The sequence below is a fragment of the Mus caroli genome, unplaced genomic scaffold (genome assembly GCF_978045245.1).
Source record: "Mus caroli unplaced genomic scaffold, Mus_caroli_1 scaffold_9, whole genome shotgun sequence".
Classification (NCBI taxonomy): Eukaryota; Metazoa; Chordata; class Mammalia; order Rodentia; family Muridae; genus Mus; species Mus caroli.
This window is the reverse complement of record NW_028227264.1, coordinates 51317124-51343339: the sequence shown is the minus strand read 5'-3', so window position 1 is coordinate 51343339 and position 26216 is coordinate 51317124. Positions and strand designations below refer to the sequence as shown.

Genomic DNA, 26216 nt, shown 5'->3' with positions numbered 1-26216 from the left:
TCCACCCTGTCACCATGTGTTTCTCAGTGGGCTTGGGGACCACACATTTAGCCTCAAAGAGCAGTTGTTGGGTACAGAGCAGGGAGAGGTCTGGTGGCCTGTTCTGGGCAAGCTGGAAGCTGTGTCCTGATTAGGATCCACTGATGAGAGGCTCTGCCTGGACCTGAGCTGCTACCACTGGTCTGTGCCAATTGCTATTTGAGCCAAGGAAACCAGACAGACCTGGCTCCAGAGAAATACAAACACAAACATATTGGCGTGGGACTGCCAAATTGTGCTACTGCATAAAACTGAAAGATTTTTTTGTTATTATTAGGCCTATTAAAATATAAAACACTGACTTCTAAGTTTACTAAATGGAAATAGATGAACTGGTGATAGACAAGCTTTTTCCAAATACTTTCCAACTCCCCTGTTGTCTCACCTTATTTTTCCTCTTTCCTTTGTCTTACTTTTTGTTAAGAAAACAAAAGCTCTAACTCTTGCTAGATATTGCAATACTCCTTTCTTCTATAAATACCTTTAAAGATACCAAATCTACCGACAGTCACCAAAACCAGACGTTTCTAGAGAGTACAAATCCTTCCTCCTAATGCTCTCCAATATTCTTTATCTGGGTAATTCAAACCTGAAATCTATGCTAATATAATCAAGGCAGAAAGGAAAGGGCCTTAGAATGCCAAATGGGTTGTCTATCCAAATCGGGAAACCAAGGTGTTATTAAGATTTGCTATTCAGAAAATGACTTATTCCCTAGGAATCAGAGCCGTTAGAAAGGGGTGAAGTGGCCTTGAGGTTCTCAGCCTCTCTGGATGACTAACATTGTCATCCATGACAAGCCTTTGTCTTCACTGTAGTTCCTGGTTTATGAGGCCTTTGGTTTGGTTTGCAAGACCAATTCACTTGGTATTATAGTTTGTGCAGCCAATCCCAATAAAGTTCCTTTACAGGCAAATGTTCTCCCCTGTGGGTGATTTCACACATGAGCGCAGCAGCAGAGAATGAAAAATGGATTTCTGACATTATCTTTTATATGACAAACAGACATTTCCACTTGGCTTGATGAATTGATAGCCTCGTTCATGTATTTCCTAGAGTCCAGTATAAAAGACTGTACTAGTCAAGGGGCTTACTCCATGGAGTATTTAATTACAGCTCAGTTTAAACCATGGCTGCTCAATGGCTCATTTTTGTAACTTTCCCATGAACCTTTGTTATTATCACATCCCACAGTCAAGACAGGATTGCACTGGTGTGGGAGACTGCGAAGTAGCAGTTGCCTTCACATCACTGGAGTTCTTGTATCACAACACATCTCTTTCCCTCAGTACAACATTAGATTCACCCAAGGCTGGAGTAATTTAGGAGACCATATGTGAAAACCTTTGAAGTCTATTTTGTTTGTAGATATGTGTGGCAGGTCACACATCTCAAAGATCACCTGTCCCACTTCAGTGGAATCTAGAGCTAGACACAGAAGTGTTGCTACTCATTACTTGATCTGCTGATCCCCTGGCAGAAGTTTTAGTTCCAAGAGAAGCAAGCTTTCCTCAGGAAATAGAACAATGATCACACCGAACTAGAAATTGAGATTGTCACATGGCCACTTTGTACTCCTGCTTTTGAATCAACAGGAAAGGAAGGGAGTTGGCTGACTCAGAGATTACTCCTGATTGCTGTGAAATCTAAACACAGAGGCAAGGTGGGAATTTTCTGGGATACAGGCCACCGTGATAACACTTTAATCCTGCAATTAAAGTCAATGAAAGACTACAACAATCCTATCTATGCAGGACTCCAGTGACTCAAACCCTTCTGGAATGATAGTTCCAGTCATCTGAAGGGTAAAGATGATGACCCACTGATGGACAATTCAGCCACAGAAGCCAGATGGGAACAGATGGTCACCCAGAGCCATAGGAGAATACTCAGCTCCCTTAAACCTAATCTTTGGTCGGGAATATTCTGTTTAGACTCCTGGCATCCAAACAGTGAGAGAAGTACGTTTCTGTTGTTTTTAAGCCACCACATTTGTGGTAGTCTATTTTAGTGGCTGTATGAAATGAAGAGGATTGGTAATTAGTCATTCACTCAACCATTAAGCATTAACTGTGAGCTAAGTTTATGGATACTCTCTGCCAAATCATCTGCTCAATAAACATAGTTGAGTTCCTACTGTGTCCTATGCTTGAATGATGATGATAAGTGGAGTGAGTATAACTCTAGTTTCCAAAGACTGACAGTAAGTTCTAGTGATAGACCTGTAACATAGGAAAACATTAAGAAGGACCAGAGGCATATCCCTGATAGGATACGGAGGAAGAACACCCAGAAAGAAGGACACTGAGAAGAGAATTCCCAAAGAGTACAGGGCCTACATAGGTTAAGAGCCTAAGGACACACAGTGTTGGTCATGTCTAATACTTGATGGCAACTCTCAGACAAGTGTTTATACTATTCCCATGCTCATCTTTAATGACCCATAAGGAAAATATTATTATTTCCTCTTTTCTTAGAGAAAGACTATAAAGCACTGGATAATTTAGGGTGGATGCTGGAGCCACAGGCAGGGGCAGTGTTCAGAAGTCAGTAAAGAATTTATGTTTTACTTTGAAATGCAATGAGAAAGAAGTGTCACTATCACTTGGCAGGTGAACATATTCTAATTTATAACTGAAAGGGTTCACTCTAGTTGCTGGTGGAAGATGAACTATAGAAAGGGAGGAGGAGGAGGAGGAGAAGGAGAAGGAAAAAGTTCAGGACACGAGTACGTGGTCTAGATGTGTTGTATGGTTGGGATTCATGGTCGCAGGAGAAGAGGAACCATTTTAAAGGAAGGCAGATGAAATGTGGAAGATAAAAAAGAGAGAAGTTAGTATTGAATCTCAATTACCAAAAGTGACTGTTTCTAGGAAATATGATTCTCTGTGTGTAAACATGTGTATGTGTGTGTGTGTGTGTGTCTGTGTATCTGTGTGCTCAGACATGCATGTGTATGTATGCACAAGTGTGTGTACATGGGAGCCAGAGGAAAGCTTGAGGTATCATTATTGGGGAACTATCCCCACTTATTTTTTGAGACAAGGTCTTTTACTGATCTAGAACTCACCAAGTAGGCTAGGCTGGCTGACCACGGAGTCCCAGGTATCTCTGCCCATCTCTGCTTGCTAGTGCTGAGACTACAAGTGTATACCAGCAAGTCTGACTTCTGTAACAGTTTTGGATTGAACTCAGGTCTTCATGCTTACAAGGAAAGAATTTACTGATTAAACTTCTTGAGGCCAAGTAGGATTCTTTGGTGCCTTTTTCACAGTTTCTTTATTCTCCAATAAAAGGTGTTATTTTTTTTAATCATACAAAATTTAAATTTATCTTTCATATTGCTAGTGCAAGCTATGTATTCTTTTTTTTATCCTTAACAATTACTTTATTAAGTGATTTATGTGGATTTTTTAAAATTTTATTTATTTTTTTATTACATATTTTCCTCAATTACATTTCCAATGCTATCCCAAAAGTCCCCCATAACCCCCCCCTACTTTTCTAACCACCCATTCCCATTCTTTTGGCCCTGGCATTCCCCTGTATTAGGGCATATAAAGTTTGCAGGTCCAATGGACCTCTCTTTCCAGTGATGGCCGACTAGGCCATCTTTCGATACATATGCAGCTTGAGACAAGAGCTCTGGAGTACTGGTTAGTTCATCATGTTGTTCCAACTAGAGGGTTGCAGATCCCTTTAGCTCCTTGGGTACTTTCTCTAGCTTCTCCATTGGGAGCCCTGTGATCCATCCAATAGCTGACTGTGAGCATCCACTTCTGTGTTTGCTAGGCCCCTGCATAGTCTCACAAGAGACAGCTATATCTGGGTCCTTTCGGTAAAATCTTGCTAGTGTATGCAATGGTGTCAGCGTTTGGAAGCTGATTATGGGATGGATCCCTGGATATGGCAGTCTCTAGATGGTCCATCCTTTCATCACAGCTCCAAACTTTGTCTCTGTAACTCTTTCCATGGGTGTTTTGTTCCCACTTCTAAGAAGGGGCACAGTGTCCACACTTTGGTCTTCATTCTTCTTGAGTTTCATGCATTTAGGAAATTGTATCTTATATCTTGGGTATCCTAAGTTTTGGGCTAATATCCACTTATCAGTGAAAACATATTGTGTGAGTTCCTTTGTGATTGTGTTACCTCACTCAAGATGATGCCCTCCAGGTCCATCCATTTGGCTAGGAATTTCATAAATTCATTCTTTTTAATAGCTGAATAGTACTCCATTGTGTAAATGTACCGTATTTTCTGTATCCATTCCTTTGTTGAGGGGCATCTGGGTTTTTTTTTTTTTCAGCTTCTGGCTATTATAAATAAGGCTGCTATGAACATAGTGGAACATGTGTCCTTCTTACTGGTTGGAACATTTTCTGGATATATGCCCAGGAGAGATATTGCTGGATCCTCCGGTAGTACTATGTCCAATTTTCTGAGGAACCGCCAGATTGATTTCCAGAGTGGTTGTACAAGCTTGCAATCCCACCAACAGTGGAGAAGTGTTCCTCTTTCTCCACATCCTCGCCAGCATCCGATGTCACTTGAATTTTTGATCTTAGCCATTCTGACTGGTGTGAGGTGGAATCTCAGGATTGTTTTGATTTGCATTTCCCTGATGATTAAGGATGCTGAACATTTTTTCAGGTGCTTCTCTGCCATTCGGTATTCCTCACTTGAGAATTCTTTGTTCAGTTCTGAGCCCCATTTTTAATGGGGTTATTTGATTTTATGGAGTCCACCTTCTTGAGTTCTTTATATATATTGGATATTAGTCCCTTATCTGATTTAGGATAGGTAAAGATCCTTTCCCAATCTGTTGGTGGTCTTTTTGTCTTATTGATGGTGTCTTTTGCCTTGCAGAAGCTTTGCAGTTTCATGAGGTCCCACTTGTCAAATGTCGATCTTACAGCACAAGCCATTGCTGTTCTATTCAAGAATTTTTCCCCTGAGCCCATATCTTCAAGGCTTTTCCCCACTTTCTCCTCTATAAGTTTCAGTGTGTCTGGTTTTATGTGAAGTTCCTTTGTCCACTTAGATTTGACCTTAGTACAAGGAGATAGGAATGGATCAATTCGCATTCTTCTACATGATAACAACCAGTTGTGCCAGCACCATTTGTTGAAAATGCTGTCTTTCTTCCACTGGATGGTTTTAGCTCCCTTGTCCAAGATCAAGTGACCATAGGTGTGTGGGTTCATTTCTGGGTCTTCAATTCTATTCCATTGGTCTATTTGTCTGTCACTATACCAGTACCATGCACTTTTTATCACAATTGCTCTGTAGTAAAGCTTTAGGTCAGGCATGGTGATTCCACCAGAGGTTCTTTTATCCTTGAGAAGAGTTTTTGCTATCCTAGGTTTTTTGTTATTCCAGATGAATTTGCAGATTGCACTTTCTAATTCATTGAAGAATTGAGTTGGAATTTTGATGGGGATTGCATTGAATCTGTAGATTGCTTTTGGCAAGATAGCCATTTTTACAATGTTGATCCTGCCAATCCATGAGCATGGGAGATCTTTCCATCTTCTGAGATCTTCTATAATTTCTTTCTTCAGAGACTTGAAGTTTTTATTATACAGATCTTTCACTTCCTTAGTTAGAGTCACGTCAAGATATTTTATATTATTTGTGACTATTGAGAAGGATGTTGTTTCCCTAATTTCTTTCTCAGCCTGTTTATTCTTTGTGTAGAGAAAGGCCATTGACCTGTTTGAGTTAATTTTATATCCAGCTACTTCACCAAAGCTGTTTATCAGGATTAGGAGTTCTCTGGTGGAATTTTTAGGGTCACATATATACTATCATATCATCTGCAAAAAGTGATATTTTGACTTCATCTTTTCCAATTTTTTTTTTTTTTTGGTTTTTTCAAGACAGGGTTTCTCTGTGTAGCCCTGGCTGTCCTGGCACTCACTCTGTAGACCAGGCTGGCCTCGAACTCAGAAATCCGCCTGCCTCTGCCTCCCGAGTGCTGGGATTAAAGGCGTGCGCCACCACGCCCAGCATCTTTTCCAATTTTTATCCCTTTGATCTCCTTTTGTTGTCGAATTGCTCTGGCTAGGACTTCAAGTACAATGTTGAATAGGTATGGAGAAAGTGGACAGCCTTGTCTTGTCCCTGATTTTAGTGGGATTGCTTCAAGCTTCTCACCATTTACTTTGATGTTGGCTACTGGTTTGCTGTAGATTGCTTTTATCATGTTTAGGTATGGGCCTTGAATTCCTGATCTTTCCAAGTCTTATATCATGAATGGGTGTTGGATCTTATCAAATGCTTTTTCCGCATCTAACGAGATGATCATGTGGTTTTTGTCTTTGAGTTTGTTTATATACTGGATTACATTGATGGATTTCCATATATTGAACCATCCCTGCATCCCTGGGATGAAACCTACTTGGTCAGCATGGATGATTGTTTTGATGTGTTCTTGGATTCGGTTAGCAAGAACTTTATTGAGGATTTTTGCATCAATATTCATAAGGGATATTGGTCTGAAGTTTTCTATCTTTGTTGGGTCTTTTTGTGGTTTAGGTATCATAGTAATTGTGGCTTCATAGAATGAGTTGGGTAGAGTACCTTCTGTTTCTATTTTGTGGAATAGTTTGTGAAGAACTGGGATTAGATCTTCTTTGAAGGTCTCATAGAACTCTGCACTAAACCCATCTGGTCCTGGGCTTTTTTTGGTTGAGAAACTATTAATGACTGCTTCTATTTCTTTGGGGGATATAGGGCTGTTTAGATCATTAACCTGATCTTGATTCAACTTTGGTACCTGGTATCTGTCTAGAAACTTGTCCATTTCATCCAGGTTCTCCAGTTTTGTTGAGTATAGCCTTTGGTAGAAGGATCTGATGGTGTTTTGGATTTCTTCAGGATCTGTTGTTATGTCTGCTTTTTCATTTCTGATTTTGTTAATTAGAATGTTTTCCCTGTGCCCTCTAGTGAGTCTGGCTAAGGGTTTATCTATCTTGTTGATTTTCTCAAAGAACCAGCTCCTTGATTGGTTGATTCTTTGAATAGATCTTCTTGTTTCCACTTGGTTGATTTTGCCCCTGAGTTTGATTATTTCCTGCCATCTACTCCTCTTGGGTGAATTTGCTTCCTTTTGTTCTAGTGCTTTTAGGTGTGTTGTCAAGCTGTTAATGTGTGCTCTCTCTAGTTTCTTTTTGGAGGCACTCAGAGCTATGAGTTTTCCTCTTAGAAATGCTTTCATTGCGTCCCATAAGTTTGGGTATGCTGTGGCTTCATTTTCATTGAACTCTAAAAAGTCCTTAATTTCTTTCTTTATTCCTTCCTTGACCAAGGTATCATTGAGAAGAGTGTTGTTCAGTTTCCACGTGAATGTTGCCTTTCTATTATTTATTTTGTTACTTAAGATCAGCCTTAGTCCATGGTGATCTGATAAGATGCATGGAACAATTTCAATATTTTTGTATCTGTTGAGGCCTGTTTTGTGACCAATTATGTGGTCAATTTTGGAGAAGGTACCATGAGGTGCTGAGAAGAAGGTATATCCTTTTGTTTTAGGATAAATTGTTCTGTAGATATCTGCCAGATCCATTTGATTCATAACTTCTGTTAGTTTCACTGTGTACCTGTTTAATTTCTGTTTCCATGATCTGTCCAGTGGTGAAAGTGGTGTGTTGAAGTCTCCCACTATTATTGTCTGAGGTGCAATGTGTGCTTTGAGCTTTACTAAAGTTTCTTTAATGAATGTGGCTGCCTTTGTATTTGGAGCATAGATATTCAGAATTGATAGTTCCTCTTGGAGGATTTTACCTTTGATGAGTATGAAATGCCCCTCCCTGTCTTTTTTGATGACTTTGGGTTGGAAGTCAATCTTATCAGATATTAGAATGGCTACTCCAGCTTGTTTCTTCATACCATTTGCTTGGAAAATTGTTTTCCAGCCTTTCATTCTGAGGTAGTGTCTATCTTTTTCTCTGAGATGAGTTTCCTGTAAGCAGCAAAATGTTGGGTCTTGTTTGTGTAGCCAGTTTGTTAGTCTATGTCTTTTTATTGGGGAGTTGAGTCCATTGATATTAAGAGATATTAAGGAAAAGTAATTGTTCCTTCCTGTTATTTTTGTTGTTAAAGTTGGCATTCTGTTCTTGTGGCTGTCTTCTTTTAGGTTTGTTGAGGGATTACCTTCTTGTTGTTTCTAGGGCGTGGTTCCCGTTCTTGTATTGGTTTTTTTCTGTTATTATCCTTTGAAGGGCTGGATTTGTGGAGAGATAATGTGTGAATTTGGTTTTGTCGTGGAATACTTTGATTTCTCCATCTATGTTAATTGAGAGTTTGGCTGGGTATAGTAGCCTGGGCTGGAATTTGTGTTCTTTTAGTGTCTATATAACATCTTGTCAGGTCTTCTGGCTTTCATAGTCTCTGGTGAAAAATCTGGTGTAATTCTGATAGGCTTGCCTTTATATGTTACTTGGCCTTTTTCTCTTACTGCTTTTAGTATTCTATCTTTATTTAGTGCATTTGTTGTTCTGATTATTATGTGTCGGGAGGTATTTGTTTTCTGGTCCAGTCTATTTGGAGTTCTGTAGGCTTCTTGTATGTTCATGGGCATCTCTTTCTTTAGATTTGGGAAGTTTTCTTCTATAATTTTGTTGAAGATGTTTGCTGGTCCTTTGAGTTGAAAATCTTCATTCTCATCCACTCCTATTATCCGTAGGTTTGGTCTTCTCATTGTGTCCTGGGTTTCCTGGATGTTTTGAGTTAGGATCTTTTTGCATTTTCCATTTTCTTTGATTGTTGTGCTGATGTTCTCTATGGAATCTTCTGCACCTGAGATTCTCTCTTCCATCTCTTGTATTCTCTTGCTGATGCTCGCATCTATGGTTCCAGATTTCTTTCCTTGGGTTTCTATCTCCAGCGTTGCCTCACTTTGGGTTTTCTTTATTGTGTCTACTTCCCTTTTTAGGTCTTGGATGGTTTTTATTCAATTCCATCACCTGTTTGGTTGTGTTTTCCTGCAATTCTTTAAGGGAATTTTGTGCTTCCTCTTTAATGTCTTCTACTTGTTTAGCAGTGTTTTCCTTTATTTCTTTAAGTGAGTTATTAAAGTCCTTCTTGATGTCCTCTACCATCATCATGAGATATGCTTTTAAATCCAGGTCTAGTGTTTCTGGTGTGTTGCGGTGCCCTGGACTGGGTGAAGTGGGAGTGCTGGGTTCTGATGATAGTGAGTGGTCTTGGTTTCTGTTAGTAAGATTCTTATGTTTATCTTTTGCCATCTGTTAATCTCTGGAGTTAGTTGTTATAGTTGTCTCTGTTTAGAGATTGTTCTTCTGGTGATTCTGATTACCGTCTATCAGCAGACCTGGGAGACAGGCTCTCTCCTCTGAGTTTCAGTGGTTAGAGCACTCTCTGCTGGCAAGCTCTCCTCTTATAGGGAAGGTGCACAGATATCTAGTGTTTGGACCTCCTCCTTGCCGAAGAAGAAGGCCCAAAACAGGACCTTTCCCAGATGCTGTGTTGCTTTGGCAGGTCACAGAAGCTGTCAGCTTCTGTGGTGCACACTCTCCCCTGTGCAGACTAAGTTCCTAAGTTAGGTGGAGTCCTGGAACCAAGATGGCGTCCCTGCTCCTGAGGCAGAGGGCTCCCGTGCTGGGCAGACTACTGTCCTCTGGCTGGGCAAGCTATGTATTCTTCAGAGTGTAATTTTTACCTATATTTATTCCATAAACTTTCTGTCATTATTTAATTTATAACCTTCCTATGCTTGAAAATGTTCTAGGAAAATGGCAGTCAAAGGACAACAACAAAGGTTGGTAAATTAGGCGTGCAGATCTTAGTAAACAAAACTGCAGTCAACTGCTTCTAAAATATTTCCTGTATACTGCCTCAGAGGAGAGAATAGATAACTATAAGTGCCCTGATGCTGTGGAAATGCCACATACTAGAAGGTTTAGTGGTAACAGATGACATAGTGCCTAGAGACCTTGAACCTTGGCTAAAGTCTGTTCTCCTTCGTCTACTTGGCATTTAACTGCTTGTGGACTTTATTACAGTCATTTTTCTTCATTCTTTGTGTTCAAGCATGTAGGCACAATATACACTATAACAACGAGAAGACTCAGATTTCATTTAACATCTGGATAATTCATTGATGAATATGGAAGCAATTCTTTCTCAACTCATAGAAATGAGCTGGGACTAAGAGATATCATAATGATGGCTGAAGAAGAGCTCTTGACAAACTGACACATAGCTTTCTTCCTCCAGCTGCTCTGGGATTCTATCTTCCCTTACTTTCATGTGTCTGATAGTACCAGGAAGGACAGGAGAATGAAATAAATGGATGAGTAATTAATGAGAAAAGAAAAATTTTGGCATGAAGCTGTCAAGAAACAAATATAGTCATGTACGGGCTCTGGGTATCAGCTCTGGGTGCAGAAGCTTGGATTATGTCAATAAAATCTCATAGGGCCATAATTATTGAATTGCATAGCTCTGTAAAATCTTTGAAATCTCTGGAGTACTGTAATAATATGAGACTTTGAATAATGCTGATAGAGTTGTTGCCTTTTAAATTAAGCTTTGGAACTATTATAAATATAGAATTACTTAATTTCTTAAGACTAAAATTCAAGTGGAATGATATGTTCTACTACTACTAATAGTACTAGTTAATTTTCTCTGAGAATCTATAGGTATCTTTAAAATTTGACATCTATGAATAATATATACATAACCACCCATCTGTTTTTTGTTTCCCTGTCTGTCTCGCTGTCTCTGTCTCTCTGTCTCTGTCTTTGTCTCTCTCTCTCTCTGATAGATATGGGAATGACAATATATGTAAATAAAGGCTTTACAGCAGAATTAGCCTATGTGGACAATGGTCTCTCTTTTTATGTGATTATTGCTTGATATCATAGCTCCTGGATTGCACTACAAGTATGAAATCAGTTTAGAATGCTCTCCCTGTCTCTGCATGCCTTGGCTTCCACAACAGTTCATTATTTGTTGTAGGATACAACTTTAATGTTTCTTCCCTCCCATCTTAGCTCAGGGTGGCTGAATCATGTTGGTTCTCCTTCATTCCTTTACAAAAAAGGAAACCCATACATGATTAAGTTCAAGACTTCCCTCTCCACCCTTATGACAAAGCAACATGCCTTAGATGCCACCAAGAAAGCAAATACGCAGCATATACTCTATGTATTCTAAAGAGGGATAAAAATAATGTCAAATAGCTTTGAAAAGAGGCCTGCATGGTTAGCATACAAGGAAGTCTGTAACAGATTCTGCATGGATTTCACTTTTTAGAGTCCTTATTAAGAACACACTTTGCAGGAGGAAATAATTGGGTCCTGATCCTGAAGGACTGTACCATTTCATTAACTCCTCACAGTTATTCTTATGAAATGAAACAGCTCATGTTTCTAATGGGGAAACTAATACTAAGAGAAATAATTTCTTCTCAAGGCTGTTGTAACAGCAACAAATCATGAAGCTCTCTGTGTGTTTTGAAACCGCATCCCCTCATGTCGTTCAGCTAATCTCAAACTCTACACTTCTCTTACTTCTGCTTCTGAAGTACTGGGTTTACAGTCACCTGTCACCATGTCCAGCACACCAGAGACTCTTACCCAGAGATCTTTGCACTAATGCAGAGAGGTCTGGGGCCTGGATTATTGTCACTGCCCTCAAACTAACATTTAGCATTTGCTTAAACATTAATGTAAGCCACATGTTACACAGCACTCTTAGCAGTATTTGAGATTTTCACCAGTATAAAAGTGATAAGTTCATATCACAGATCTCCTCAGTTATTGCTTCTTCTCATTACTGCTTTGAAATGGCAACCTTTATTAGATCTCTGTCTAGATGTCATAGTTCATATATTATTATATTATCACATTTTAAAATATTTTGGCAAGTGTAGTGGTACACACCTTTAAGCCCAGCATTTGGGAAGTTACTTAATGCTGGTACATTTTCAGGTTCACTGTGAAACTTAGGCATCTCAGGATGTGGGGTAAAGCCAGACCACACACTTTGGTGACAAAGTGTCCTCTGAGGGGACAACTAGCTGTTTATTGTCTATATGTAATCTAAATGCAATTGTCTATATGTAATCTAAATGCAAGCTTTTCTTTGATTCCATCTAAAATACCTCTGACCTGGCTGTTTTCGCTCACAGTTTGCTCTGATATAATGAGTTTGAAATATCTTTATGGTATGGAGTTTATAATAGACTCACATAGAAGGAACTTTGACCTCTCTCTGCCATTGTGGGAATGCTTTACAATTTGTCCCCAACTTTTCTATTCCTTCCACAGTATTTGGTAAATAGAAAATTTTAATGGGGTAGAAAATGGATGTTTGCTCACTAAACCTATTTTTTTTTTCTTATTACATAAATGGCTTGACTACATTTCTCAACTTCTGTGTGGCTACGTGGATGGGTTCTGACCAATAGAATCGGGAGGAGTTTATAGACACTTATGGATTGCAGAGCTATACATGTCACCAGTCTATCTTACAAAAGACACACACCGAAGGCCTCGCTCAGATGCCAATAAACTTCTTATACTTGGAAAAATTTTTTTTTTATTATTTTGAGTAAATGGATGTTTTGCCTGCATATCTATTTATGAACCACATGGATGCAGTGTCCCTGGAAGTGAGAAGACAGCATTAAATCCCCTGGGACAGGGGTTAAAGGCAGTTAAGAGATGCCATGTGGATGCTCTAAATGATTAAATCTGGGTCCTCTGGAAGATAGGTCAATGTTCTTAACCACTGAGACATTTTCTAGCCCTTAGCTGGGAAATAAAATCAACATGGCTATTGCACACAAAACATCATGGATGGTATATAAAGAGGCCAGACATGAACCTCTGTAGAACTTTATTTATAACAGCAGGTGTATGTCTCAAATGTCATAAGTTTTGATCCTTGCACTAGAGGATGAATTGTGATAAAGCCTGGGCACCTGAGAGGCTGCATGTGAAACCTAATGCTTAAAGCCAATGATACTCATTCAACTCATCCTACAAGAACCAAGTCTCAGAACAGGCTGTCCTGGGGACTGTTGGGAATGGAAAAACAAGTTACAATGCCCACTCTATCACCTTGATGATCCATGTGCATTGCCTTTGGCTTGGAATATATTTTTTTTTAATTTTACACTCATCTGGCATGGTTTTATAGTACCCTTAAGTCTTAATCTTTAAATCTCACATTCTTAGTTTACATTTGGTCATGATGAGTTTAAAATCCTTTCACTTTCTATCCTCCCTTTCTCTTCCTTTTTGGTTTACAAAAACAAATAGAATGGAGTGCTTATGAGGGTATTTTTATAAATATGATGCGAAGGGTTACCCTCATGCTTACCAGTTGTCATGGGAAGAGGCCACTTGCCCTGGCTTTTTAAAGTAAAGGCACATTACTGAAATTGCTCTCTGCCACAGAGGATCAACAGGAGTTGCACAGCTCAGGATTCTGACTGATATCTAATGAAAAATTCCACTCTTAATGAAAAGGTCCCATGACTGCAAACGATCTGGTATGGGTACTCAAATGCTAAGAGCATTTGAAACTGCTGGTCTGTTTAAGTTTCTGGGGTTTAGAATCTCATCTTTTGCATTAATCTTCCTGTGACTTTTCAGCACTCCTGACTGCTTTGTACTAGGAAGGCACGTGACAAAGAAGTGCCTGCATATAGCAAAATATTTGTGGGATGAAGTTGTGTCAAGTTTAAAGCATTATAATATGTCATTAAAATGAATCATGCTCAGAGTTATTAAATTTTACATGCCAAATCTCTTACAACAACATTAAAAGAGAATTTCCATTCTATCATGTGGGCTATGACACTAGGAGCAGAATGGAGGGTCAACTGTCACAGAGCTCTGTCCATGATCTTGAGGGAATCTAACCTTGGGTATCAGCATAGGCAATTATTAAGAGAATTTTCTGATAGCTTTATAACTCCTGGAGACCACAGGATAAGTTGCCTCATACAAGGATTAGACAAAAATATTCTGAATGTTTTCTAATGAGAACAGAAGAAACTCTATAACATGGGCCCTAATCACATTACACAGAACAGTTGAAGTCACTTTCTTGGATACATCATTTTAAAAGATATTTTTTGTCTGTTTAGTAGTGAATATTTGGATGGTAAACACGTTTAGAGTACAAATAAAGATTTATGGAGACCTTATAATTCTAGGGTACTGTTCTTCAAACAGGGTCACTTGTCGCTTCCTGATGTTCTCTGTGAAGAGCCATATGACCTGATGACCTAAGTGGAGTGCTTGAGAGAAACTAGAAGTTTATGGTATTAATTTTTCTCTATCGATTTCTAGGATATGTTATCAAAACTGTGAAGTCAGTACCTTATTAGGAAATCCATCTAAATGCAAATTCCTCTAAATACTGCCAATTTAGGGCAATATTAACAAACATTGAACTGATTAAAGGGAATTGTGGAAGCTGTTTCCTAGTTTAAATTCCAGACAGAAAGAAGAATTCCCCACATTCAATCTTTTTTTTTTGGTTTGGGGTTTTTTGGGTTTTTGTTTTGTTTTGTTTTGGTTTTTGGTTTTTGGTTTTTGGTTGTTTTTGGTTTTTGGTTTTTGGTTTTTGGTTTTTGGTTTTTGGAGACAGGGTTTCTCTATGTAGCCCTGGCTGTCATTGAATTCACTCTGTAGAGCAGGCTGACCTCAAACTCAGAAATCTGCCTGCCTCTACCTCCCAAGTGCTGGGATTAAAGGCATGCATCACCACTGCCTGGCCCCACATTCAATCTTGACCACTATTTTGCTGAAGATTTTTCCTGCACACAGTAGCATATTATTTCACTTTAATAACCTTCAAATGCTTTGTGTTTCTGGCTTATTCCTGAAAACATATTTATGGAAGAAAGGAATCAGAGAATTCCATTAAAAATGACTAATGTAATATACATCTACATTTTTATGTGTAAGAACCCAGGTTTGACTTTTCAAACATGAGCTAAGTTAGCAAGAACTCATATCAAACTGCTAAGAGCCACATCTAGTTATACAATTTTAAAACCAATAGTAAAAGTTAATAGAATGAGGCAGGGATTACTGATCCTGAGTTAGACATTTAATGGGAGAAGCCTATGGTCTGTGAACTGCTGAACAATAATGTCTTCCAATTTAATCTTCTGAAAAACTGCACATGGCAAACCCTTATCCTGAAGCCTAGAGAGAGTAAGAATCTACTCTAAAGAATAGAGAGAGTAAATGCAAGCCACACTTTTCCTATAAGCTCCTGGGATTCTTTGTCTCTTATTAACGTCGAACTGTTCTAATTCATACTTTACACAGTGGACACTGAATACATCTTTAACTCAATTCTATTCTCTCTCCACATGAATTGCTGATCTCATTATTAAAAGTGTGTATTATCAGGATACTGGAAACAGCTTTATAAAATCAGTTGAGAAATTCTACCACTGAAGTGCCAGGTGTCTGAGGTGGAATGTGTGCCTTCATTGTCCAGACATGGTTTCTGAACAGTGCATCATTATGCTCCAGTGTACTGGCTATTTTTGTGTCAACTTGACACAGCTGGAGTTATCACAGAGAAAGGAGCTTCAGTTGAGGAAATGCCTCAGTGAGATCCAACTGTAAGGCATTTTCTCAATTAGTGATCAAGGGGGAAAGGCCCCTTGTGGGTGGGACCATCCCTGGGCTGGTAGTCTTGGGTTCTATAAGAGAGTAGGCTGAGCAAGCCAGGGGAGGCAAGCCAGTAAAGAACATCCCTCCATGGCCTCTGTATCAGCTCCTGCTCCCTGACCTGTCTGAGTTCCAGTTCTGACTTCCTTTGGTGATGAACAGCAGCATGGAAGTGTAAGCCGAATAAACCCTTTCCTCCCCAACTTGCTTCTTGGTCATGATGTTTGTGCAGGAATAGAAACCCTGACTAAGACAAATTGGTACCAGCAGAGTGGGGTATTCCTGTGACAACCTGACCATGTTTTGGGGAGGACTGTGGAAGGACTTTGGAACTTTGGGCTTGAAGATCCATTCATTGTTAAGAGCTCTGTCAGATGTTGTGTAGGAGCTTGGAAGATAATGCTGAGAACAGTGCAGAAGATGGAGGCCTGGTTTGTGAAATTTCAGGGGGAAAATTAAAGACTCTCTTCAGGGCCATTGCTGTTTTTATTGTGAAGATTTTGTAGTTCTGGTTAGCTGGGGCTGAAGAATCAGCTGTGATTAACAAGATACCAGAACTACTAAAGCAAAAACTTTGCATTACTGGGACTATTGATGCTGGTTAGCTGGAGCTAAGAAATTAGCGGTGATTAAGAAGAGACCAGCATCGTTGAGGTGACATCTTCTGGGAAGTGTTTTCTGAAAGCACAAAGAGGCTGTGTTCCAGAGATAGGCAAGGTTGTACTCCTTCTGCAGTGGGACTTGGTAATGTGTAAGGGTCACCCAGGTGGTACTGGTTTTGAAGGCATGAAGGGGTCACACAGCAGCTCAGGCTCGGCACTGTGAGAGGCCATGGAAGGCCATTGGTGAAGGTGCAGCCCCAGTTGTAATTGAAGGCCCAGGACTGAAGGGGTCACGCAGTCTTTTGGAGATGCCAGTACCACGAGATGACCACCAAGAGCAGCAGCAGCAGTGGAGTACAGGCATCTGGAGCCCAGAGGACGACGTGTGTGCTACAAAGGGCATGGCTGGAGAAGTGACCCAAGCCCTTGGAGGAGCCCAGAAGATCGTGAGTTGGATCCCAGACGTTGGACGGTTGGAGATTGATTTTTGCTTTGATTGTGACTGTGCCCTGATATTTTCCCTCTTGAAGGAAGAAACTGTTTTAGTGGAGCCCACAGTTAAGAGACTTTTAATTGTAAAAAGACTTTGGATTTTATATTTTAAAGAGATTGAAATTTTAGGAATATGTAAAGACTGTGGGACTTTTAAATTTATTTAGATCTTGGGGATGAATAAGAATGTAAGGGTTGAGGCTTACTAGTGATGTGTTTGTGTGTCAAGTTGACAAGGGGTCAATTGTACTGGCTATTTTTGTGTCAACTTGACACAGCTGGAGTTATCACAGAGAAAGGAGCTTCAGTTGAGGAAATGCCTCCATGAGATCCAACTGTAAGGCATTTTCTCAATTAGTGATCAAGGGGGAAAGGCCCCTTGTGGGTGGGACCATCCCTGGGCTGGTAGTCTTGGGTTCTATAAGAGAGTAGGCTGAGCAAGCCAGGGGAGGCAAGCCAGTAAAGAACATCCCTCCATGGCCTCTGTATCAGCTCCTGCTCCCTGACCTGTCTGAGTTCCAGTTCTGACTTCCTTTGGTGATGAACAGCAGCATGGAAGTGTAAGCCGAATAAACCCTTTCCTCCCCAACTTGCTTCTTGGTCATGATGTTTGTGCAGGAATAGAAACCCTGACTAAGACATCCAGCAAGCCTTACCTGAAGATCAGGGTATTCTGTTTGTCTCCTGTGACTATTACTAGTTCCTCTGTAGTAGCCAGAACAATGCTCCCCCCAACAATGTGTCCCAACTCCTGAAATCCATGAATATGTTGCTTAGTATGACAAAAGAGATTCTGCAGATAGCATTAAATTAAGGATTTTGCAACAGAGAGATTGCCTTGGGTTAATGGATAAGCTTACTATAATCCAAAGATCTCTAACTAACTAATGGTCAGATTTGAAGATACCATACCCTGACTTCGAAGCTAAGGAAGAGACCAGAAGACAAGGAGAATACAGACAGTCCTTAGAAGCTGGAGAGGAAATGGGACCAGCCACCGCCCCCCAAGAAGCAACATAGATACCCAAATGTGATTGTATTTCAGTGAGCTTGCTGACTTTCAGGACTAGAAGATGTTAAACCCTCTGTAAGCCATTGGGTTTGTATAAGTTATTGAAGCAGCAATTTTCAATTTGTAAAGTATTCTGTTTACACAACACACAGAGAGTTTGTAATATGAAGCTTTGACCTTGAGAAGCCAAGACTATCAAATTGAAAAGTTTTTATGTCAGTCTCTTCCTGGGTCTGGTTTTAAGGGTCTCTGAGGCTAATTAAGGCTCTTTTCCTAGCCTTTCCATGACTTGCTACAGATTTACTAGTCTGGATTCAATAATGCTGTTAGGGAAATAAAGAAAAGAAGCACAGAGCCACTTTCCAAAGTCGTAAATGCAGAGATTGCATGAGCCCCATTCCATCCAGATAGTCTCATTTAAAATCAAGACACTTGCTTTCCAGAATGGAGGGCTTTCCTGTCCAGTCAGCACCAAGACAGAGATGCTGCTGTGGGCTAATGGGTGGGATAAAAAAATGACTTTTTTTTTCCTGAGGATATAAAGTAAGAAAAAGCAAATAATGAATGTTGGGCAGGAGAGCTTCATTTAGTCATTTAGTTCTGCATGGGTAAGCAACATCTGTGAGAAAGTTGCCTTTCCTCTCAACTTACGGACATTTATGACCATAGCAGAAGGTGGTATAAACACATCATGATGAAGTGAGAGGATAAAGTCTTAACTGCAGGCTGTAGTAAAACCTAATGAGATTTCAGAGGTCATTGGTATAATCCCCAGCACTGAAGCATGAGGCCCTCTCCACTCCTTCTCCTATATGTACAACCTGACTCTGGCAGTGATGGAAACTGATTCCTAGGACAGTCAGGTTCCCATTTGCAATTATTTCTTTCTGGCAGTGTTCCTATTTACCAGTAATCATTTTATTGGTACCACTTGGCCCTAGCTCTGTTTTCTTGTGACCACAAATAGTTAAGAATGAACCACGAAGACAGTGGGAGGTGCTGAAGCATCAGATGCATAGATTGCCTGGATCAGTGAGGCTGGAGACTAGACCAGGATTCTGAAAACTCTTCCCAGGAGGCCATAATTGAGAACTACTTGATTATGCTCACTTTTATCCTCAATAATTAAATTTTTAAAATTCACTTTATATCCTGATCATAACCCTCACCTCTTCTCCTAGTCTCAGCCTTAAAATTCCCTCCTCCTCAGAGAAAGGGGACACCCTCCCTTTTGGTACTACCCCACCCTACAGGAGTAGACATATACTCTCTCACTGAGGCCCAATTGGGCAGTCCAGTGAAGGGAGGGGGATATAATGCTAGGGAACAGAAATGGAGACAGCCCCTGCTCCAATTCTTAAGCGGACCTGGGGTGCTGGCTCTGCACCCACTCCTACAACACCCAGAGGGAGCCCTACTCCCAGGTACTCTGAAACACTCAGGATCACAGGTGAGCCCACAACATCTGCCCCAACACCTGGAATAACTGGAACCTCCAGGATCCAGGGACACAGGAACCCATGCCCAGCCAGTGGCATAGGTTCCTTCCGGTTTGAACCTGCACCCAGAGCAGTCTTGGCACTGACTCCACACCCATTCCTACAACACCCAGAGCGAACCTGACTCCGGGGTACTCTGAAATGCCAAGGATCACGAGATCACAGGATCACAGGATCACAGGATCACAGAATCACAGGATCACATAGACAGCTGGACTTTGAGGAGTTCTGACACAGGATCACAGGAAGGAAAGGCTCCAGTCAGAGACAGCAAGGGCTGTTAGCACTTACAGAGGGTTTAACATCTTCTAGTCCTGAAAATCAGCAGGCTCACTGAAATACAACCGCATATGCCAACTCTGATTGTTAATGGATGCAGCAAATGTGGTGTTAAGAGGAATAACAGTGGACCTTGGCACGCCATATTCGATTAGTCATGCCTACCCCTATGAATATGCATGTAGAGTCTTTGTTGTATTTTGAGTGAGAAACTCCCTCCCCCGTCCAGACATATATATTTGAGGGCTGGATCTAGAGTTAGTGCTGTTTGGGAAGGTGATGGAACCACTGGGATGTGAAGAAATTGCCTTGCTGAAGAAAGTATATCATGGGGGAGGGCTTTGAGGGTCTAGTAGACTGGCTCCTGTTTCACTCTGTGTTGTCTGTGTGTCCTGGAATTCGATCATTGCACTTCCTGAATGCCAGGCCATACCTCCCTCACATGAATGGACTGGGTTTACCCTCTGAACTGTGAGCTAAAATAAACCTTTTTTTTTCTCCAAAGCTGTTTTTTTTTTTTGTCAGTGTGTTTTATGACAACAGGGCAATAATTAGTGCCGTCTTGCCTTTGAAGAGACAGCAATCATTAGAGGGATCATTTCTTCGTTCTTCCAGGGCTGATATATTGACTGCAACTGCTGGCACAAGTCATCTCTCTTTTTTTTTCCTACCAAACCATAGTAATTTAGTTAAGAAACTTCCTTGAGGAGACACAATGGCCCTTTTCATTCATGTTTGCAAGTCAAAACTTCTGGGATTATGTCACTTCCGCAAAGAAAACACAGTCTACTAAGGGCTTTGGTAAAATATGTTTTGTAGCTGCAGTTTGGGAGTTGGATATAACTTTCTAATCTCAGACTAGAAAGCATACCTTCTAGCTTGAACTGACCTCCACTATTAATGAGCTTGTCTCCCCATAGCTCTTGCTGACCTTTTGTTGGCAATTGTCCCTAGTCACTGGTCTCTCAGGACAAAGTGCTGCCTTTATTTTGAGTTTAAATATGAATTTGCAAACTGTGGATCTCCACCTAGAGCTGGATTCCCATTCGCCACATAAAGTCAAGATCCTCCCCCACACCAAATCCCATAACACCCCCACCAGCACTTGATATTCCTAAATTGGTATTTTCACAGAGAACCCCTGATTCAACGTACCTTGTAGTGGAAGAGAAAGAGTCCACAGAACAGGCTGTATAGATCTGCTGTGAGCAGAGAAAGGTTGACCGAGGTGGCACTCGTTTTCTTTATGACAACTGGCATAAAGCTGTAGAGACCAAACATGCAGGCACTAAAGCCAACATAGAGCAGTCCTGCGGAGTAAGAAGATAGCGTCAGGACCTTTGTGGGGCATCTTCAGTATCTGGACTTAGAGGATAAGGGGAAGGGATGCATCATCCAAGACTCACTAAAGGTGCTTTCTTTTCTTTCACTGTATTAAATGGTGTTTAATATGAGCTGAACATAAGTGAGAACTTGAAACTTGTGCTTGGAAAATATACATTCTGCTTCTTCCCATGTAGCTGAGAAAGGATACTTCTTGTCTCTGTCTCTGTCTCTGTCTCTGTCTCTGTCTCTGTCTCTCTCTCTCTCTCTCTCTCTCTATCTATCTCCCTCTCTCTCTGTCTCTCTCTCTCTCTCTCTCTCCCCTCTCTCTCTCCGTCTCTCTCTCTCTCTCCCTCCCTCCCTCTTCCCTTCCTTCTCCCCCACCCCTGTGTGCGTGTGTGTGTGTGTGTGTGTGTATGTGTGAGCACATACAGGCACACACCTGTGGCAACCAGAAGGAAGTATCAGACCCCCTGGGGCTGGAGGCGAAAACCATTGTGAGCTCCCCAGTATGGGTGGCAAGAAGCACATACAAGACCTTCTACAAGAACAGCAAAGCTCCCTTAGCTGCTGAGTCACCTCTTATGGCTTGCCTATGTATTTCAAAACATTTTTATCCTCTTAGATTATACTTGCAAAATGTATATATTATATTCAACATTAAAATATATAAATAAAAATAATCATAGACTGCTCTGAATGGTTATCTATGCAGGTATTTCAATTAGACAAACTGGACTTGAACCATGCCTTAACTATGTCTTTGGGCAGACAATGTGATTGCTTTGAACATAGGAAATCTGCTAATTTCTTTAAAATTACTGAATTTTGTTCACCTCTCCCAAATTAAGTGTCATTCTTCTGTCACATTTCCTAGGCTACTGTGAACTCTAGACACATCATTTGTAATATTAACCAGGAGTACAGAGTTTTGGATGATATATAGCAGGGTTTTATAAGTAATTATAGATTCTATCACTTCCCAGGTACATATGCACAAAAGTAGTACTCATTTCTCTGCCTTGAAAGTACAAGATGTGACACAATTCATTGGTTCTCTGGATATTATAAGTAGCCTTTCTAATGGAATCTTGGATTAAATGTATCTGGGGTAGGATATGAGCACCTCACTTCCTTTGAATCATGTGAATTCAGTGGAACTTGGTTACTATTGGATGTCCAGTCCCTCTGATTAAGAAGACCAGCCATTCCTCCAGAAATGAATTTGTTTTGTTCTTATGAAAGATACTAAAGAGCCCAGGTTTTATTCTTTGTTTCTCATCCCAAGTTTAAGGAAAGCTACATCAGATACACATCAAAGTCATGGTGAATATTAAGCAAATAGTGCAACAGCCCCCTCTAGTGTGGTGGACATGCCCTTCATACTGAGAAAGATGATACCCCTATTTTCTGAGTTCAGTAAGCTAGTGTATCTCGTTACATGTATACATCTATCTGCTAAAATGCTAGTAGGGAGCATGCCACTCCCCACAAGAACTTTTAGTTCCATAAAAATAGTCAATTTCCTTACAGTAGGGTTTTATACCACTTATAATTCATTTTCTTTTTAGCCATCTTACAAAAATTATAACAAATACTAGATAACCCATAACTAATACATAAAAGACTTGAGAATCGATTCAGTATTCCTTAAGAAATCTGGCATTACTTGGTCCTGTGAAGGCTCTATGCCCCAGTATAGGGGAATGCCAGGACCAGGAATGGGAGTGGGTGGGTTGGGGAGCAGGGGGAGGGAGAGGGGATAGGGGATTTTTGGAGGGGATAACATTTGAAATGTAAATAAAGAAAATATGTAATTAAAAAAGGAAAAAAAAAAAAAGAAAAGAAATCTGGCATTAAAAGACAGGGAGCAAGACCTACCCTTAAAGTATTCTACTGAAGATAATCAAATCTGGGTAGAATACAGTCCAGATACATGAGAGCCTGCCTTTCTTTCTTCTTTTTCTTTCTTTCTCCCTCCCTCCGTCCCTCCCTTCTTTCTTTTTTCACTTCTTTTCCCTTCATTTCTTCCTTCTTTCTCTCTTTCCCTCCCCACTCACTCCCTCCATCCGCCTGTCTGTCTGTCTGCCTGCCTGCCTGTCTACCTGTCATTTTGTCTCTCTGTCTGTCTGTCTACCTGCCTGCCTGTCTGCCTCAATGTCTTGAGCACTGTTGATTTAGATCAGAGGATGACTGTGTTCACAAGTTCTTGAATCCGAACTGTCTTCTTATCTGGTAAATCATATACTGTGGTGGACTGGTGATTTCTAATGCTTTGCAGTCACATTCTTTTTCAGTGAATTCTTCATTGGGAATCTAGCATGCCCATGCTTTTGGCTAGGAATCTGACAAAATGAGGAATAGACAAAAAGCTTAGAGCTCTTCATGGTGAGGGAATAAAAGATTTCTTAAAAGAGAATGGCCAGGGTTTGATTTAGGAAGGATGCTCATATAAGGCTGCGTTGCCAACATGGCATTTACTCTGAATGTGAAGGACTAGCAGGAGATTAGAGAAGGTGTGGAAAGAATATTTTAGGTAGTGGTGTCGTCACCTGAGAAGATTCTCAAGTAGGGTAAAGTTATGCTCATTCTGGGGGTTTTCAGAAGCCGGATAACTGAATCACAGGGTTGAGGTAGAGAAATCAGGGAGGCTGGCAGAGCACACAGAGCCCTGTATATCTTAGAAAGAAATTTGTAATTGCAGTAGGATGTAGGACCATGAAAGGCAGCCTTGTTCCTGGTTGAGCTAAGGTTAGAAACCCCGGTGATTCTAAAGAGATGGCAGGCATTTTGTCTGGTTGCCAGACACTAGGCTCCTGACATGAGGCCGTAGCCTCTATAGATTTGTGGCCATCAGTCACATAAGGACAATGCTCCAAGCCCCTCCACAGATAGAGGATATGACCACAGGTCACATAGGCTCAAGATAGATGTCCATTTTAATAAGGTACCTAAAGGCCTGAAGGGCGTAGCCAATTAAGCTTTCCTTCCCAGACACTCCTCTCTGCAAAATGTATTTAACCTCAGGCCTGCCCTGAAAAGTGGAGTATGGTTTTACAAATCCACTTTCCACCATGACAATAAATGCCTTAAAATCAGGGACTGCCTCTTTTCACTGGGATCCACCATTGAGAGCCATATAGAAGGTCTTCCCCTATAGAGCCACAGCTAATCTCTGTGCAGGCCTCTCTGTGCCTCCAGCTACAACCACCAAGCCAAGCCAACTGATCTCTGACCAAGCCAAGGACTCATCCCCATGGGATCCAGCTGGAGCTCCGCCTCTTTTCCACCTTGGCCCTGGGCTAGATCCAGCCTGTGGGGGCCCCCACTTCATTCTCAGCTCTTCTGTGGCTTTCAATGGTGCCTAGGTGCCCAAGAGCCTGAGAGCCAGATGGCCCCTACTTCCCTGCAGGCCTGGGGACTCCCAAGCCAACTCCTGTGGTCCCCGGGACTTGAGACTGCGCTCCCTGAACCCCAGAGCTGTGTTCCTTAGGCTGCTCTATAGGCTGACACCCTCCCAACAACCGCGAGATGAAAGTGCTTTCAGACTCCCTTGTCCTGTCTCCCTGAGAGGCCCAAGCCCTGTGGTGGACTAGACGCAGGACCCCCATTAACCCTACAGTAGGAATATCCCGAGCATTTTGTACCAGTGACCTAACATAATCTGATCTACATTTTAAAAAGATGACTTTGGCTACTCTTTGGAGGAGGGATGGAATGAGGAAGGGATGAGAAGAGAGATATGAGAAGAATAGTATCTCTGTCCAGCAAGAAAGGCTGGTGGTTCACTTGGAGAGAAAAAGGAAAGTGGCTGGTTTTGTGACTACTTGAACCAACTTATTGATGGCTTGGAGGTAGCAGTGAGAGAAAGGAAGGCATCAGGGAGGTGACTGGCTTTCTACTGTAGCAAATGGTTGAAATTCAGTGTCATTTCCTAGGATAATGTGGGCAATGAGAAGACCAGGTTTTCAGTGGACATGAAGCACTGTTTGAATGTCTTGGTTTAGATAGTTATTCATCATTCATGTGGATCTGTCCAGTGGAGTTCTGGATACATCATGAACATGCTGAGAGAAGAGGCACGGCTTTGAAATCAAAGCTTTGAGCTAAGCAGAGTAGGAACACAGCTATATAGTAGGCCTTCACACTTATAACTGGACCAACTCAGGATGGTCCAGCTTAAACATTCTAAGTACATTTTATAAAGTTGCTTAAGTTAGATGTGGGTGGCAGAGTGACACACAAACTGCCATTATAGTTAATTCTTCTACTAATCCAGCTAGTACTTGTGTGGATGGATACCTTATTTTGTGAGTCAATCACAGCCATAAAGCACACGATGAGACAGAGCTGGGATGATGGAGTACCACATCTCGCCCATCCACTGGTCTGAGATAGGCATTAGGTCCTTAATGGATGTTAGTGATTCACCTCAAGACCCAATTTGTTGTCTGAGGAGAGTTTTGAATCACTAGACATGATCAAACAAATGAAATACGTTTTGGCTAGCAACTACATGATGACCTTAGGTACATTTATAGACAGAGTGTATATTTAACAATTTTGTATCTGAAATGTGTTTCCTAACTAAAGTTTAGAGTTTGGTTTCTCTTGTTCTCATGCAGGGAAGAGATTTAAGGTAGAGAAACTGAAAATTACACTACTGGCTAATCCTATGGGGTCTTTGCTGTGTGTCATGGGTCATTAGCTAATCTCAAAAGTAAAGTAAGGCCATTTCTGTTGCTTCTGTGTTGAGCTTATTGAGTATGTTGGTCAAGAAACACAGCCGATACCAGATTGAACAGAGGGTGTTTCGTAGAGCACATGCTACAAATATATTTCAGTGATGACAATGACAGGGAAAACAGGGATAGAGAGGCAGCCGGAGAGTTGTAACAGCTATGAATCACATCACATGATGTGGAAAAATAAAGGCAGAAGTCATATTACCTAAGGTTAGAAATTAGGGGAGTACCATAGGGGTTGATCACAAGGAGACAATCATTTCTGGAGACCTGCCCATGAGTAGTATAGAGTAAGGACAGACACCTGCTTTCTTTCTTCTCACTCTCAGCTATTGTCTCTCAGTTACCAAGAGAGCCCAGCCTCAGGAGGATCATTTTTATGTACAGAGCAGGAGTGGGGAAGACATCAACCTGCGAGAAGAAGGCTAAGGAGCCTGACCTGACTGGGCAGTCTCACTGAACTCTTGAGTACTTGCCACCAATGTCTATTGCTGAGATATTTTGAAGATGAAGGGAGAAGGGATATCCTGTTTGACAAATGACTAGTTAAT

The 26216-nt window shown here is 41.0% G+C and overlaps 1 protein-coding gene across 2 annotated transcripts in view; it reads right to left on the bottom strand.

Annotated features, from left to right (window-relative positions):
* Positions 1–26216, bottom strand: part of Slc35f1 (solute carrier family 35 member F1) — a 465583-nt gene that overhangs the window by 8804 nt on the left and 430563 nt on the right. For both annotated transcript variants that reach the window (XM_085842809.1, XM_021174621.3), the window contains exon 7: positions 20753–20907. In XM_085842809.1, coding sequence (XP_085698935.1) covers positions 20753–20907 — 155 coding nt within the window. The remainder of the gene's footprint in view (positions 1–20752; positions 20908–26216) is intronic.